This window comes from Tauraco erythrolophus, chromosome 14, assembly GCF_009769465.1.
Source record: "Tauraco erythrolophus isolate bTauEry1 chromosome 14, bTauEry1.pri, whole genome shotgun sequence".
NCBI classification, from domain to species: domain Eukaryota; kingdom Metazoa; phylum Chordata; class Aves; order Musophagiformes; family Musophagidae; genus Tauraco; species Tauraco erythrolophus.
Window position 1 is genome coordinate 13,916,897 of NC_141478.1, and position 16,386 is coordinate 13,933,282.

The following is a 16,386-nucleotide window of genomic DNA, read 5'->3' on the forward strand; positions in this document are numbered from 1 at the left end:
TCATACACGCAGAAAGAGGAAGCGTTGTCTTTTGTCTCAGTGTCTCTGCTTCAGCAGAGAGCCATCTGCATCACTGCCCTGAGACTACTTGGTGTATCTAGCACTCGCCTAGGCAGGAAGGGAAAATAAAGGGCAGTATTGATCAGGCAGATGCACTGCGCCGTGCCGTGCTACAGCGCTGGAGTTTAAAACAAGAAGCTATTGAGAAAAAAGTAGTGGAGCCATAATAGATCACCTAGCTCACCGAGGTGAAATGACACTAAATTTTCTGATATCTGTAAAACATCTGGAGTATGGACAATTGAGGACTAAACTGTGAAAGCTTAATTTAAAAGCTAAAAATGAAAGCAAAGATATCTGGTGTAAAATTTGATAGTAGATAAGGCTGTACTTTTCTGAGTATCTTTCTGTAAAGTTAAGATCAAACCCAAATAGCATTCTTTTGGTTTTACTTAATCCTAGCCCCCAAAAAAAGTCACACTGAAAGTAAAATATCTGCTTGAGGTTCTAAAAATCCAAAATTAACTGGTTGGTTTTTGTTAGAATGACAGAGAAGCCCCAGGCTGAGATGCAGTTAAGTTACATCATTAAAACAGAGCTTTTACTGATTTAGCTTGATTTATTCAGGGAAAACTAGTTTTACTGAGCTGAACCAGAACACAACTCTGTCATTATGGTCAACTCCACACCGCAGACACCTTTCTGCCATATATAACTGCACATCTAATGCAGCTATATTTAGTCCCACAATTTTTTCAGGGGAAATGAACAGCAAGTCCCCATGAAAGAAAAACAGAAACCATATGAACAACTCGGCAAGCTCTAACTTAAAACCCGCGAGCGGAGTTTAACCTCCCAAAGAGCCTCCTCAAGCGTCGGGGGAAGCTGTGAAAGCAGAACTAGGGTTAACGGCCACCACGCTGCTGCCAGAAACTCTCCGGCGAGGGAGGCTGTGTTTCTTCCCCCGCGACCCTCAGCCCTGCTCTGGTGAACCCCCCAAGTGAAAGGTGCCTGCGGCAGCCACGGGGAGCAGCTGGGCTGCGCTGGCTGCCAGCGCCGCCAGGACCCCAGGGCTGCCTGCTCCAGCCCATTTCATTAGGGCAATTCTAACCCTGATTAGCATGAGAAATTATGGAAAACACCGCTGTGTCGGAGAGGGGAGTGACGCTCAAGCCCTTCACAGTAGCTGGAAATTGTATACCATATTTAGCCTTAGAGAAACCGTTCCACTCCTTTTCTCTACAAGCGTTATCTACTTGATTGTTTGCAAAAAGTTTGTATTGCTTTTGTATTTCCAAAACATAGATTGTCACAAGGAAGAAGTGCACTGACACCAAATTCTAACAACTTCTGCAAATGCTTCTCCTCATGTAAGATTTTTCTAAGAGAGACGATGTCCTAAATGATGAAATTATTGTCTGGCATCTTTAAAAAAGCCTTCTTTATGTATCTCCAGACTATCAGTCAAAACTCTACTTACTTTAAACCTTTACTAATAAACTATTATACTAATAAGCTATTATATGCTTGGCTATACAGCCTTCACCTATGTTAAAATCAAGAAAATAACCAAACATATTCTACTTACTTTAACATACATAGAGTCTAAACCATCTATTTCCAGCCCACACCTCTCGTAACGCAGATTTTCAGCACTTTCAGAGGCAGTTGACATTTTCTTTCCAGGCAAGATAGGCTCAATCTCCATGGAAATATTTCCATATTCCTTGTATTGGTGTGCACTAACTCATAAGGCAACTTGGGAATCTCTCTCTCTGGTTTCCTCAGCAAAACAACTGAGGTCATCTGCTTTAAAGATACTTATGAATAACCCATGGAGTCTGCAGAGAGTAACGTGTGACAAGCCATGCTGGGGCAATGAATTCACGCGTTGTTCGACCAACTCATAGTATTTTTAGTTTATTTCTCTGGCTCCACAAAGAGCAAGAGTGTCCTCCTGTAAATCACAAAGGAACTGCAAAATTCTCTTGTCTTGTGATAATCAAACGTAAGAACCGAAAGACACGACTTCACGATTTTTCGTATCCATTTAAAAAAAAAGAGGCCATAAGGGTGTGAAAGTCACTCAGATGAGAAGTCTCTGTTCTTCTGTATTTAGGACTGTCAGGCTAGAAACATGCAGTTTACATCTAACCACGCGGCAACCTTAGGGAACTTGACATGACCACCCACACGTTTTATTTCCCCCCGTGTTAACTACTACAAAGACAGAAAGAGAGCTCTTCAAAGCAACACTGATTTAGACCTTACATTTCATTTTAAAGCGAGAGCTCTCATCAGACCACAGTGTAAGTAGCCTGGAAGAGTCTGCTCTCAACCATTTCCACTGTCTCCTAAAAGCTAAATAAACTCAACAAGTCACTTCTGCTAATTACCAGCGGCAGCTTTTATTCTTTGTGAATTACCCCGACAGCCTTACCTACAGCCACACCTGAAAAGGGGTTAAAAGGTAAAAAATGAAGATTTGATGAGCAAGGAGAGAAATGCAACAGCTTTCAAGATGTTTGGAAAATAACCGCGACTTTCACCAAACAGCATGGCGGTAACAAACTCCAAGACGACCCTGTAGGCACAGCTGCATTCTGCATTCTTGACTGTGTCTCCTCCAGTTTAATCTTCGCACTGCTCCCTCAGACCGTGCATCAGCATGGTCACTTCTCATTCATACTTGCTTATTTGATGTTAGGTTTGTACCTTCTTCTCCCTTAACACTTTAAGAAGGTTTACCCCAGCCTTGAGTACCTCCATGCCATTATTATTCAGGGAAAGATCTGTGACAATTCTTGCTATTGTCCCAGATTAACAGGCCAAAGAAATTAAATCCATGCCATTAAGGAAAACAGATGGTGTAAAGACACAAGATCACCACTTTTTGTAAGTAATCCAGTTTCACCTTCTTCAGAATTTGCATTCAAATTTGCAGATACATTAAAAGTTGGGTCGACATCTGCAATCCATAGACATGCAGTAGGAGTCAAGTCTTCAAACTTTATTGGTAGTGCTTAATATTTCCTGTGCTTACCTTCCAGCTGCTTAATGCCCAGAATTCAGCAAGGAGGGCACTCCTCTCATATAATCGCACCAAGTACTACTATCCTCTTCTTAAAACAAACAAACAAACAAAAAAACAACAAACAAAACAAGCCCCACAAATCTTTTAGCAAGCACTGATCTCTTCTTTACATTTTATTTGTATATAAATAGACTAAGATATATTGAAATAAAACTACTAAATACTGTCATCAACAGAGAGCAGGCAGCAAAGCAGCTATATTGTGACAGAAAAAACACAGGTTATGACCCAGATAGCCAGGAACAGGAAGACCCCACAATCAAGATCAAGATCAAGATCATCAGCTCGATAACTCTGGTGCTTTTCACATTTGCGCAGTGCTGGGCAGTTCAGGTTATCCATCTCACACAGCATCGCACGTTAGTGCTGCCTGTAGCAAAGTGAGAAAGTGGGCTATTGTAAAAGATGATGAGTGGAACCATTATCTCCCTGAGATGGTGGGGGTCCTGAAAGCGGAAGCTACTCCTGAATGTCCACTTTTGCTATTAAATATTAAAATTGGGTTTTAAGTAGACAGGTCCTAACTTACTGCAACACTGCATACATAGAGTTTAACACAAAGAACTCGACAAGACGGCATCCCTAGGGTATGTCTTCATTTGTTTTCCTGCACAGATTATTCTAAGCAGGTATACAACAGCAAAGCTGTTTCCCTGCAATAAGAGGAAATAGATAATCGAAGGCCCAATCTTTCAGATTTACACGCTCAATTTCAAAGCATAAAGTTAAGCAATGTGATTACTCACATGGAATAAAGATAGATCTTCGCATGATGCTTAAGCAAAGCCAGGGTTAGGCAAAGCCAAGCAACGCTGAGATCGAGGAGGAAATGATGCAGTCCTAAGCAAAGGGTGGCACAGAGCGCGGCACTGGCACAAGCATGAAAGTGCTGTTCTCTGCCAGGAAAGTCACTAAAAGCTTTGCTATTAGCGTTGGTAAATGAGGCCTTAGCAACCCAACCCTACAACTCTCCATCCTGGATGCAGCTCAAAAGTAAAGCCAACAAAAAGTTACCATACAAAGAGCCTTTGAATTCAACACAGTTTGAATTTTCTCTATCTCCCATGACCTTTAGATAAGAAGTTTAATTTTGTGCCTAATGCATTTCTACTTATTTAGAAGTTTTGATACCAATTTAAACCAATCAATCTCTTAGCAGCACCTTCCCCAAAACAAAAACACACATTTGTTGTGGCGTATCAAGACTAGAGTTATGGTCTATGACAATAACTTAAGCAAAAAGTTACAGTCTGAGGAAAAAGTTGAAGTCACAGACATGACGAAAACTTCCAAAAACTATGGGTTTATTCTGACCCTAATACCATATTTTCTGCAACAAGAAACACCTATTACAAAGGGAAAATAGAAAGCTCTTCCTTGCTACTTCAGCAGCAGAGAAGACAAGCAGAAGGTGCACACTGCTGCTTCAACTCGTCCGAGCAGCTTGCTAACAAAGCAGCAGGAACAATAGCCTTGCCCAAACGCAGCTTCTTGGCCCTCGGCCCAACTGTACAAATACTCACTATCAGAGTCGAGCGTAATACAGCAGTAAACACTGCTCCACTACAGCGAGCACAAAATTAGACCAGAGAACAACCTCTGCACCTTCAAGCATACGAAAGAAAACCCAGCCAAGTGTTCAGGCTCTGCTTGTCCCTAACTTCACACACGTAAACCAAGCAAGCTGACTTTAATCGAGAGGCATAAAACAAATCACTGGCTCTCATCAGAGGAGCTCTTGCAGCAAAGAGAAACCGGGCCCACCATCCTGCCCCAAGCCAAGACGCCTTTCAAACCAGCAATGTCTGTACCTGTGCTCACATACACATGCAGGTGTCAAAGATTCCAGCAATATAAACAAGGCTTCAAACAGCTAAATATTTGGTTTGTGTATGCTTCGTGTTTTCGAGTAAAGAAATCCAAACAGAATGAATGTCCCTGTAGGACAGCCCAAGTGGCTGGCTCCTCTGGGCTCTGCGGCCGTGGCTGTTCTGACCCGCCAGAAATCCAGGCACCATCCCACTGGTACCCACAGGACAGCAGACTTGCCAGCTGCACGCTGCTTTTCCCTTACAGCAGAAACACCATCTACAACTAACCTTAGCATCTCTTCTTGCTTTTTTTAAATCCTATTAAAATAGACCATCCAGAAACAGTGAAACCTTGTGATACTGGATGTTTCTGTGACTTCCACCAATTCAACTGGTTCAATGAGCAAATTTCAGTAACAAAAATGCTTTCTTTAGTCCTGCAGAGATTAAATAATGAGTCTCATGAAAGACAGAGACAAATCACTTTGTTATTAGAACACATGGAGAGGATTAAACTCCCAAAGGCCCCACGAGGAGGACCCTGAGTCAGGTACATCTGCCTGACCAGCCGCCTATCCCTTCCAACTCAACCTGGAGCTCTACGGCTCACTGAAAGTGCTCAGTGCTCATTGCACACATTTCCTGACATGGCAGGAGCTTGACAGCACTTTATCTAATCATGTATTTATCTAAAAAATAATAGTAATCCATTACCTAAGCCATCTGGCACATGCTATAAAATCACTGCAGTAGAAACAGACTGCAAATAACCAGTGGCAGCTCGATGTACAGATGTTATTATTCTGCAAGGATTGCTGATGACAGTTTGTGGGGGATCTCACATAATATTATTAGGTAAATGTTTTAACATGATACTTAAAGAGTTAAACAAAGAAGACCAATTATTATAAATGGGGCCTCCACAGTTATTCTTCACATGTAACAAAGAATTCACACAACATTCAAGATTAGGTCTACAGAAAAAAAAAAAGCTTTTTTAAATATAAAGCTATGATGTCCTCTCCCCCAAAACCAGCTCCCAACAATCTACACTTTCAGTGTTTCACTAGGCCTACAGGATATGTCCTCCCAAAAACTATTTGTGGGCTGCAAGAAGCTCTCACAATCAGCTTGCAACCTCTCTGGCCCCACTGCCCTGCCCAGGGTGGTACCACTTCCTCCTCCGGACACAGTCGGCACCCAGGGGAGACGCTCTGGCACAGGCTGGGCTCTGACTCAAACCATCACTCGTCTTGCTTCCCAAGGCTCACAGTTTCTTTTAACAAGAATAATAGATTGCGGACATGTTGCAAAACTGCCGTTAGAAAGCTAAGTTTTTTCAGTTTCTTAGGCTGCTGTGGTTGGCATCCAACTACAGGAAACACTTTTTTTTTTTTAAAAAAACGTAATAAAATGTCAAGGTTAGGTCAAAACAAGTATTGTTAGATTGTCGGGTAATTACATCCCCAGCACCTTCAATTTAAAAGCAATAGGAATAAAGCTGGTGCACACAGTTGTGAGTTGTCACTGGCAGAGTTGCCATCGTATTTATTCCAGCAACATGGTAGGTCCATGAAGCAGAAAAGCAACTAAAATATCCCCTCTTTCGCTGCTGCATTAGATTTTTAGAAAAGGCAGAGATACAGTTGTAAAATACACTGTGAAGGCTCACTGTCATTTGCAGATGTAATTGCTTGACAGTACCCATTTGACCTCTGCAACAGCCTCTCTGCTCTGAACTGCACGGGTCCAACTCAGAGGCAGAGCGAGACACCCAAGTTGTGCGTGGGGATGAACAACTCCCATCACTGCATTACTGGGCAGCACGGCTCTGGAAGAACAAAGCAGCAATCTACTGAGACAACTGGTTATTGTTTCATGTTTAGAAAACACTTATGTCACTTGCAATAGTTTGAACAGTAATATACAAGACTGTATAATTAAGGCAGCTTTTTTTTACACCACCACCACCACCCACCCCCCCAAAAAAAAAGCCTACTAATAAGCACAGAAATTTGGAAATACAGTTATATTTCCTCTCTTATGCTTAGGTGGGTTTTTACTGTATTTCCTTCCTCATGTACCATTAACGTACCCAAGAAGAGCCATAACCTGGTCAGAATCTGCCTTTCGCCATTTTCGCTTGCAAGGACCCAGCACAACTGACAGGGAAGACCAAGTCTTGTAACGACCTTGGCTTCACACCCGAGGCAGCTGCCTGCAGACAGCCCCAGGAAAGCAAGAAAGGGCTCTTTGCTACACTGGGGACTGCACAAGTGGGTTTTTGTTCTATGCAGTTCCCTCTGATACTTCCCTAACCCAATTTACTGCTTATAAACCCTCAAACTGAACGATTAAAAGGAGAGAGCAGCAGGACTGAAGGTCAGCTACAGAGTTCAGCTTGTCCAGACCGTGCTTTCCAGCAAAAACTGTTTACTGATTCCTCTGTGTTCAAAGGAATGTTTCCACTCACTTTAACTGAAATTGGATTAGGCCCTAAATTACGAGCAAGCTAGCTGGAGCTAGCTGCCCCTAATCTCAAAGACACTGCAAAAGGAGGAACATATCAGTTGCAGCAAGAATAAAAATAAATGTATGTCTGACTGAATGGATAAATAAATAAATAAATAAGTGCACAGCACGCAGCCATCCGAAACTGAAACAGAAATCCCAAGAGGGTGAAGCAGCATGCTCAAGGAAAGCACACCATGAAACAGAAACAACTCAAACCCAGGGAAAAAAGGATGGAAATGGAGACGAAAAAATGACTGAATGATGTCAACTCTTCACTCTGACTGTAAAAGAGGCGGCATAAACACAGTGTCTGAGCTGCTTTGCTTATTTTCATGTACAGGCAGTGACAGCACATGCTGGGGCTTGGTTTTACACACCTGAAACTCACAAAGGTGATGTCTAACATGCAACATGGCACTTCAGCCAGTGCAGAGGAGTCAGATGAGTTCCAGGTCTAGGCAAAGCGTTCTCATTTGTTGTTAATTTCCAAGGAAAGCACATCACACTTTAACAAAGTCGATGCATGGCCTAGATTGTCCCTATCAGTTTTTATGGGTCAGCAGAAGTAAGTATGTATCTGTTGTTGGTCAACAGTTACTGCAATGCTGATCAGCTACATCCAAGCACCGCCCAGCAGGGCTATGGTGACTCAGGAATTACATGGAAATTCTCCTAAGTTTGTTTCCAAAGCCAAAGAACCAAAACTTTCAGAAACAATCTTACAGCAGGACCACCAACCTGCCAGTGGCAGGACAAGTTAAACAGAGCTCATAGGCATAATATTTCAAATAGGAATACCTGGGATATAACCAATGGACCAGCTTTAAACTGCTGCACTCCAAAACTGAAGCTAATATCTTCAAGCACAGTCTGTAGTTACAGTGTCATGGGGCACAGGAATACAAAGTCCGGCACGGTTTGGGCCCATTGTTCACAACTAGCTTGTGAGTGCGCTAGAGCCAGTCCTTCAGTCTAAATCCAAATTTCCACATTAACTACAACCACGCGCAACAATGAGGCTGTCTACGCTGTCATCAAGTTTAGATACACACCTAGGTGAATCAAAGGAATAGGATTTTCATAGGAGTAGCACGACTCCTTCAAAAATGACTATTGCTAGTTTTTAACAAAAAAATAATTTAGCCTGGGAAAATGAGAGTTTCTTTATGCTATTTTAAGATGGCACATGTGGTTGGGACAGTGGGCGCTATTTTTACAGTGGCATGCAAAGAAAACAAATGTGAAGGCTTAACAGTGCATGTTGGCAAAACTGGACACACTGAAGCGTACAGCAGAGAGCCCAAAGAATAGCTGCAAATAAAAAGTCTGCTTTTGCTGTTCTCAGACAACTTCTTTGCAACACTGGTCATCCAGTCATTAACACAACTTTACCAACTGTTGTTCTAAGTAACTCACGTGAACACAGCGACCTGAACAACTCAGGCAAGCTGGGACGAGGGTTTCCAGTGGGAGAGGGTAAGACAGCTGCCAGGTATGTTGCTTCAGGTCACACATGTGCACACGCAGAGTTAGCAACAATGTGCTGCAAATTCATACCCTGCCCTGCTTACCAGCAAAATATCCATGCCAATATCATACGTTAAGTGTCGATGCTGTATTGGAAGCTCTGGTACTTTAAGCAGCTGTCCTGAATGACAATCCTGACTCTGCCTGCCAGTATAAAAAAGATGTGAAAGTCGCTCTTTCTGTGCCTACATATGGCTCTAAAGAGGACAAGAACAGCCTGTGGTGTCAGAGTAAAGCACAGAAGCCATCTCGTTGGCCCTCATCGCCCAGCAAGGCCCTACCGGAGCACCACTGCTGCACTTGTTTGACTTTGTGTTTGCTCTTTGTACCTCTGCGTGCTATGACCTTAAATCCATTATTCATGTCACTTAATCAAAGATGAGATATTGAATGTGAATTAAACAGCAAGGTGGCTTTACTTGGGAAGTTAGCAGAGAGGGAAGCCAGCAGAGACACTTTCTCTTGAATGCCCAGCAGCTTTCCTATCCTGGTGCCCGATTCAGAGCCATGCCTTCCACAAGGGGCCCTGAGCTTTCCCCACTGAAACACCGTCCCAAGACAACAGGACACCCACATTTTTGGGGCAGTGCCTGACCAAAGGATTTAACCACTCAAGGAAGTGAATTCAAGGTCAGATAGAGTTGGAAATTAGGGAAAAAAAATATTTCTGATCAACTCTTTACGAGACATTTTAATTCTGTAATAAGAACATCCACAGAGAGACGTAAATCAAGAATACCTTTCCAAAATAACTCCTTAGATAGAGGAGGTCTACTGGGTGCCTGGGAACAACTCTGCAGTACCACTGCTCTCTTGACCAGAATGCTGATTTTCATCCCTTTTTGCAACGACAGTTAAGAGAGAGACTCTTCTATGAGACACAAGACACCTCATATCAGCTGATGTATTGATCATTCTTTAGGGGGGCAGGCATGCACCTCACTTCCTCACATCGAATCTCTCCTACATAAACATACTATTCAGATATGGTCAAGTCTATTGAAAGGACTGTCCAGTTTGATTGACTGTGTATCAGTACGAATGTGCTGTCCACTGCATCCGAGTGGGCGGACTCTACAAATAAGGTGAACTATTCATGCTAGAACAAAAAAACTTGTTTCCTTTCCTTTCTCTCCTCACACAAAGAGCTCGAATGGGGATGATTTCAGAGTATTTCATGAAGTGGCTCAGGGATCTTGACAGCATGTCTTTCAATAAAACACACTTTGACTGTGCAAGCTTTTCGAAAGAAGTACTTGGACTTTGCTATATTACCCCGCAGTGCTCAGTTCTGGTGACCCCAATGATGCCTTCTGCCCTTAAAACCCAGTGGACTGTCAATTTTTTTCAGATTTTTGCACTAGATCCAGGCAGAGCAACGAAAACAATGCATTACTAGTGGATAAAACATCACTTCCACAGCTCTTGATTTGTAGGCTTTGCCATCATCAAGAGGCATAGGGCAGTAACTGTTTCCGGGTAGAAGTTGATGAGATACTCACACCCATGACTAAAAAGATTAGAAAAACGTCTGTTTAAAAAGCATATGAGAGTCACGCACTACATCACTGCTGACTGTAGGGCTTCTGAACGACGGCCAAAAGAATAAATATAATCTAAAGGTGCAGTGTCATCAAAAAGGTTAGTTTAATATCAAAGCGCCGATGTTGGAAAAGGTGGTGTTCTGCAAGGCACAGGGCGGTATTTCTGGAGGAGATAACCGAACAGCAGGGCAGGGCACGGCATGGCCATCCTAAGCCAAAGCGCTCCTCCAAGGAGCGGCGCATCACCGCCGAGCTGGCCGAGCCGCCCCGGCCGCTTGCCGCCGGCAAGTCCCCTGCGCCCGCGGCGGGAAGGGCGGCGCGGCCAGTTCCCCCGCGGTGCGGTGCGGTGCGCTGCGGGCGGACGCCGCCGCAGCGGCGCTGCCCGCCCCCCGCCCGGCCCGGCCCGGCGGGCAGAGCCTCTCTGGGGAGCGGCGGCGCAGCAGGGCCGTGACTCACCGGCGGCGGGGAGCTGCCCCCGCGCCCCGCCGGGATGCGGGTCCATCTTGGGAAGAGGCGCCGGCGAGAGCCGCCGGGGCCGCGGACGGCCGCGCCGGCCCCTGCCTGCGCCCTCCCTCGCCCCGCTCGGCGCGGGAATGCCCGCCCGGGCCGCGCTCCCCCCTCAGCCGCCCCCGCGCAGCCCCCCGGCCCCGCCGCCGCCCTACCTTCGTGTAGAGCTCGGAGGCTGCCATGGCGCAGGGCGCGGGCGGGCGGCCCCTCTGCGGCACCCCGGCGGCGCGGGGCGGAGGCGGCGGAGGAAGGGAGGGCGGGTGGGAGGATGCTCAGGCGGCGGCCTGGGCGCGACGCGCCATGTTGCTACCTGGCGAGCGGCGGGACTGCCGCCGCTCTGTGCATTGTGGGAGCGGCGGGCAGGCGGCGCGATGCCTCCCACGGGCGGGCAGGCGGGAGACCGCTGCCCGCGGAGCGCCGTGCCCGGGGGCCGCGGGCAGCCAGGCGCTGGCCACTCCCCCTCCGCGCCGCCGGACCCGCGAGGGCGCGCAGGACCGACGGGCAGGGGCTGGGGGAGGCTGTCCGCCTCCCGCCTCCCGCCGCGCCCCGGCTCAGGCCGCTCCTCCGCCCCCCGCGGCGCGGCCCAACAGCGGCCTCCCGCTTGGCGGAAGAACCGGTATCCCTCCCTTCTCTCCCGATCCCGCTTTTCTTTTTCTTCTCCTAGACTGAACAAATGACTCATTTCTTCGTCAGGGACGTTTAGAATTTTTGTTGCTTTCCGGCCCGTGTACTGCCGAGGTGCGGTTCCCGGACCCGCAGGCACGGCAGCCGGGGCATCGCCAGCGCCGGGTGCAGGGGAACGATCCCTCCCTTTCACAGGCAACTCTCCAGTTAACGAAAACGATCAGCCTCCTGTGCAGCAGCCTCATCTTACTGGATTTGCACCTGGGTTACAGCCTGCTGCAGCCTCTACGCGCCTGGCTGCCATCCCACCACCTATCCAGTTATTCCCGTTGTGTATTTCTGCCTGTATTTCTCAGGTGCCACATTTTCCATTTTTTTATTTTCTCTCTCTGATTCTATCCTTCAAATTGTTTACAACCTTTTTATCATTCAAACCGCTACTCAAAACACCAAAAAGAATGGGCCCAAGAACAGTTCCTTCGATAAGCAAGTCCACCTCTCACCAGGAAATGAAGGTACGCATCTTTCAAAAGTTAGACTTCTATGTCAAAAGGGAATGAAAAGTATAATCCATGTTCTGGATAGGTCTTGAGCTGGCAGTTCATTTGCTTTATGAATCATTAAGAGGTGTTTTTTTTACACCTCAACATTATGGCAATTCACTTGACAGCAGAACTGAAGCTATCACTATCTGTATTTTCCTTTTCCACATTGGGAATGCATTCTACCAGTCCAAGTGGTCCAAAATACAAAACAAGTTTGAAACAGTTATCTTTGCCATACTCTCCACCAAACTGCTTTGACTTTTTAAGTGGTATCATCTCTGCAAAATTCAACAGTTTAGATAATGGCTCTGTATTCAGTGGGTGACATCTGGACTCCCCCTGAAAACTCGCTGTGACTATCAAAGACAGACAAACTTGTTCCACAGAGAAAAGGAGCCATGAAAGAGACCTGCTCAAAATCACTCAACTGAGTAACAGCCAGAAATAAAAATCAAGCCATCTTGACTCCCAAAATAATCACTCCAAATAAATGCTATAATCTAGCTGTACTTTACCCCTGCTATCTGAAGGAAAGGAGACAGAGGAGTAGCAAGCACAAATGAAAAATAGTAAAGATGAAAATACGGAGCCTTTCCTGGAGTTGTTTGTATTAGGCACAGATATATGGTCTTCGCAGCTAGTAACCTAAGGTTAGAAAATTCAGAAAAGAGGTTAAAAAAAGTCTTGCTAGGAGAGTTCACAGTTGAAACTCTAATGAGAATTGACTTAAAAAAAACCCACCTTCCTTCATATGTTCTGCTAGTACGTCCAGGATTATCAGCCACAATTACCGTTACTGTCCTGTGCCTAGGAGGCTCCTGTCAGCAGAACTGGACATTTGCTCTCAGTCCTACAAGAAGCCCAGAACTGGTTCCTGCGAATTGCTGTCTAAGTCAGGGTGAGGGTTTTGCCTAAGAAGTGTGCACAGCTGCTTTTCATGTGTACACTATGGCAAAATAAGAGAGATCTATACTAAAGCAACCAGTCATCTTTCATGTGTAACACAAAAGTGATTTAGAGTTCATTTATGAGTGGGATCATCTGCCTTTAACAAGCTTAACCTAAGAATCTGGATGTATGAACCACAGAAATCTGTGTTGTTTACAGAAGGAACCTGAACCTCCCCTCTGACTGCGTGCTGTTCATATCCAGTATTTAATACCCTTTCTTCAGGATGATATCTATTCTAAATTCAAAGTGACTCGTTTCAGGAGTTCGCTTGGACTGTGGATTACTGTATCAGCCATTCACAGCTGGAGCTCAGGAGCCAAATGTAATTATAAGCCCTGGCAAAAAATAGATATCTGAGTCCAAAATATGCTATGATTTGACACAATTTGCATAAACCAGGATTTCAAATCTGTCATTAAGGACAAGAATTGGGGGCACTGCAAGCTGCCAAGAAACAACCTGTTTGTAAAGCATCTAGATTGACTACATAGTAATTACTTTAAGATGTGTCTCCTTCATCAATCATTTGCTGGCAAGATTTTAAATGTCCTCATCTCATGTCTTGCACAGCATCTTTTTGAAAAGATCATTTATAGAATTTCATTTCAGAGCATATATTCCCCGGTACTCCAGCTGACAATGTATGGCTGATGTAGCTGACACAGTCCACATGCAGAATCTTACAGTGAAGTTGAACCCAATGAAAAACGAGAGAAAATAATCCTTCTACGAATTGAGATTAGTTTATGTAATTTTTTTCAGAACTGAAACTGACTGCAAAGCATCTGTCCTTTTTTCTTACATCTCTGTTCTGTTTACATCCATGATCTGTTCAACAGCGGTAGAAAAATTCCCTTCTCAATTAGGACTTCCTATTCTGTTGCTGTCACGCTGTACTGCAAGTCAGCAGTGGATTCTCTGTTGGCCAAACGAAAAAGGGAAATCATTAAAGGCACAGAAATAGCATATACCAGGAACATAAGGAACATGAGATGGTTTATGTGGCACAGTGGATGGGCCTATCCTCTCCTTCAGAAAAGCATTTGTATATTCAACATTCAACACCAGTTTAACTCCAAGTGGCTTTCACTGGAAAGACAGGCAAAGCTAAAACATGGGCTAAAATGCTCCTCCTACCTTCCCTATATTCTCACACTACAAGGATTAAGCCTGTAACTTTCAGCTATGGAAAACACACAGGGCTGGTTTCAGCCAGTACTGACTGAACAGTTGCTAGTCAAGAACTCTGAGATGTAATGCAAGAGATATGTAGGAAGAGATAAAATTAGTACCATGCACGTATTCTCCCGGCAACACTCTGGATTTACTTCCAGGTTTTTCGGGCTTACAGAGAAGACAAAACCTACATGATGAAATTCCTGTGCAGAAAGCTTGCCTCGATCCACCTACGCCTGTGTTAGGAAGACTTCTCTTGTCTCTAAAACATCACATACATATTTTCTTTGCAATGTAGTAGCTAAATTTTTTTCAACAGTATAAAAACCATCACCTGAGAACAGACCTCAAGTTCAGAAGAATCCACAGCTTCCATTCTTGCATCTAAGCATCCTTGTAATTTCAGCTGTGTAATTCAACTCCTAGAAGATGCCATGCATTTAAAAAAATCCAAATCCTGTTTCTCAAGGAAGTCTTACAGTTGTTTTTTCCCCTCAAATCCAGTAAGGAAAAAACCCTATCATACTAACGCAGACAGAAGTACCAGCAGAGGTTGAATCCAGTCTCTGTGGAGACTGTACTAGGAACGTTAACGGCAGTTATTTGATTATTCTGCAATATCATCAACAGAAGTTGACAGATTATCCAACCACATTCCTCTTTTAATAAGAGCTACAACACTGTTCCGTAGAACGGTAAAAAAAACTAAACCCAACTGAAACCTGTTATTAAATTTAGACAAAGTCAGAAACAAAAGTACTTCATCTTCTCATTTTAAACCAAAGGCAAATAAACACCCATCTCACATCAGTGGAGGCTTTGTCAATATTTTCCAAAGCAGTAAGTAAACAGAATTCTGTGCCTGCTGTAAATATGCCAGAATATTTGTCATGAACATATAACCAGCAGCATCCTTGTTGTAACAAAGATGTACTGCCTGAGAAAGACAGGGACAATTCAGCCACCTGCCCCTAAACTGAAGTTTTTTCAAGCACATCAGTTGAGCTCAAGGCTCTCTGCCTCTCTGGTAGTACGCCAGATCATTTTCAAGATAAATATTTAACAGAAATAAATGCTTTGAATATGCATAGAACTTTTCAGATTTCAACTTACTCTGGATCTATAGATGTGAGAATTTGGGATGAAAAAGCCAAAGACGTGAATTTGAAAGATGGTGGCTCGCTTGTACTAAGGCAGGAATAAATATTCCAATGACACGTCAGCCCAACTCCAGTTTAAGTTAAAAAAAAACAAGTGAAAAATTCATCCTGCTTGTGTGTCCCCCCAGTCTGTTCTTCCCAAGTTCGCAGAAAGCCCCTCCAGCCATCAAATAAAGAAGTCACTGCAATCTTGCCTCTCTCCTGAATAACGTGGTCATGCTCTGCGAGCACAGCTGCTAAACGCAAAACTTGTCTGAGTGCAGGTCTGTGCGACCGTACCTGCCTCAGCTCGCATCAGAAAGAGATTTGGGCAGTAGGCCTCTATTGAAATGGTTTGTCTTCGCCTGAGCATTGATGCCACTCCCCACAGAGATTCAAGGAAGTTACTTTAGGTTACTAACGCCAGTGTTAATGCAGCCTTTGCACTGCCTCAGCACAGTACTCCAACAATGCTACTTCAAGCTGACGTTTTTCTCCTCGGTTTGTCAGAGATGCGGGGTGTAGACGGTGTTACCATGACAATTAGCTCAGACTTGGTGACAGAGCTAATTGCGGTAAATATACCACACAGATCTTGAAGCTGCACACAGACCAGCACCTGAGTCACAGTCTGAATATGAAATCAGTTGGACTTTTTCCAGCATCTTGATTTCTTGGAAACGTTGCCACATTCAGGCCAATAATCTATAGCAATACAACTTCTATACGCCAAGCCAATTCCAGAAATCCCCTTCGCTCAGTGCAAGGGACCAAAACAATCATCTGTTACGGAGTTTTCAAACAGTAAGTTTAATTGCCTTATTAGAAAAATAAGCACTGAAATATATATAAATGTGATTACATTAAAGTAATTCTGTAGTCTAACATACTAGAAACCAAAGCCCAGTCATATTTTTAATGATACAGAGCAGCAAGGTTTTGGCTTTAGAAATT

The 16,386-nt window shown here is 44.4% G+C and overlaps 1 protein-coding gene across 1 annotated transcript in view; it reads right to left on the minus strand.

Annotated features, from left to right (window-relative positions):
• MYO5A (myosin VA) overlaps window positions 1-11,179 on the minus strand; it is a 102,271-nt gene extending 91,092 nt beyond the window's left edge. Inside the window, 1 exon segment of the mRNA XM_086620568.1 lies at window positions 11,153-11,179. Coding sequence (XP_086476694.1) covers window positions 11,153-11,179 — 27 coding nt within the window.
• Between the last annotated feature and the right edge of the window lie 5,207 nt (window positions 11,180-16,386).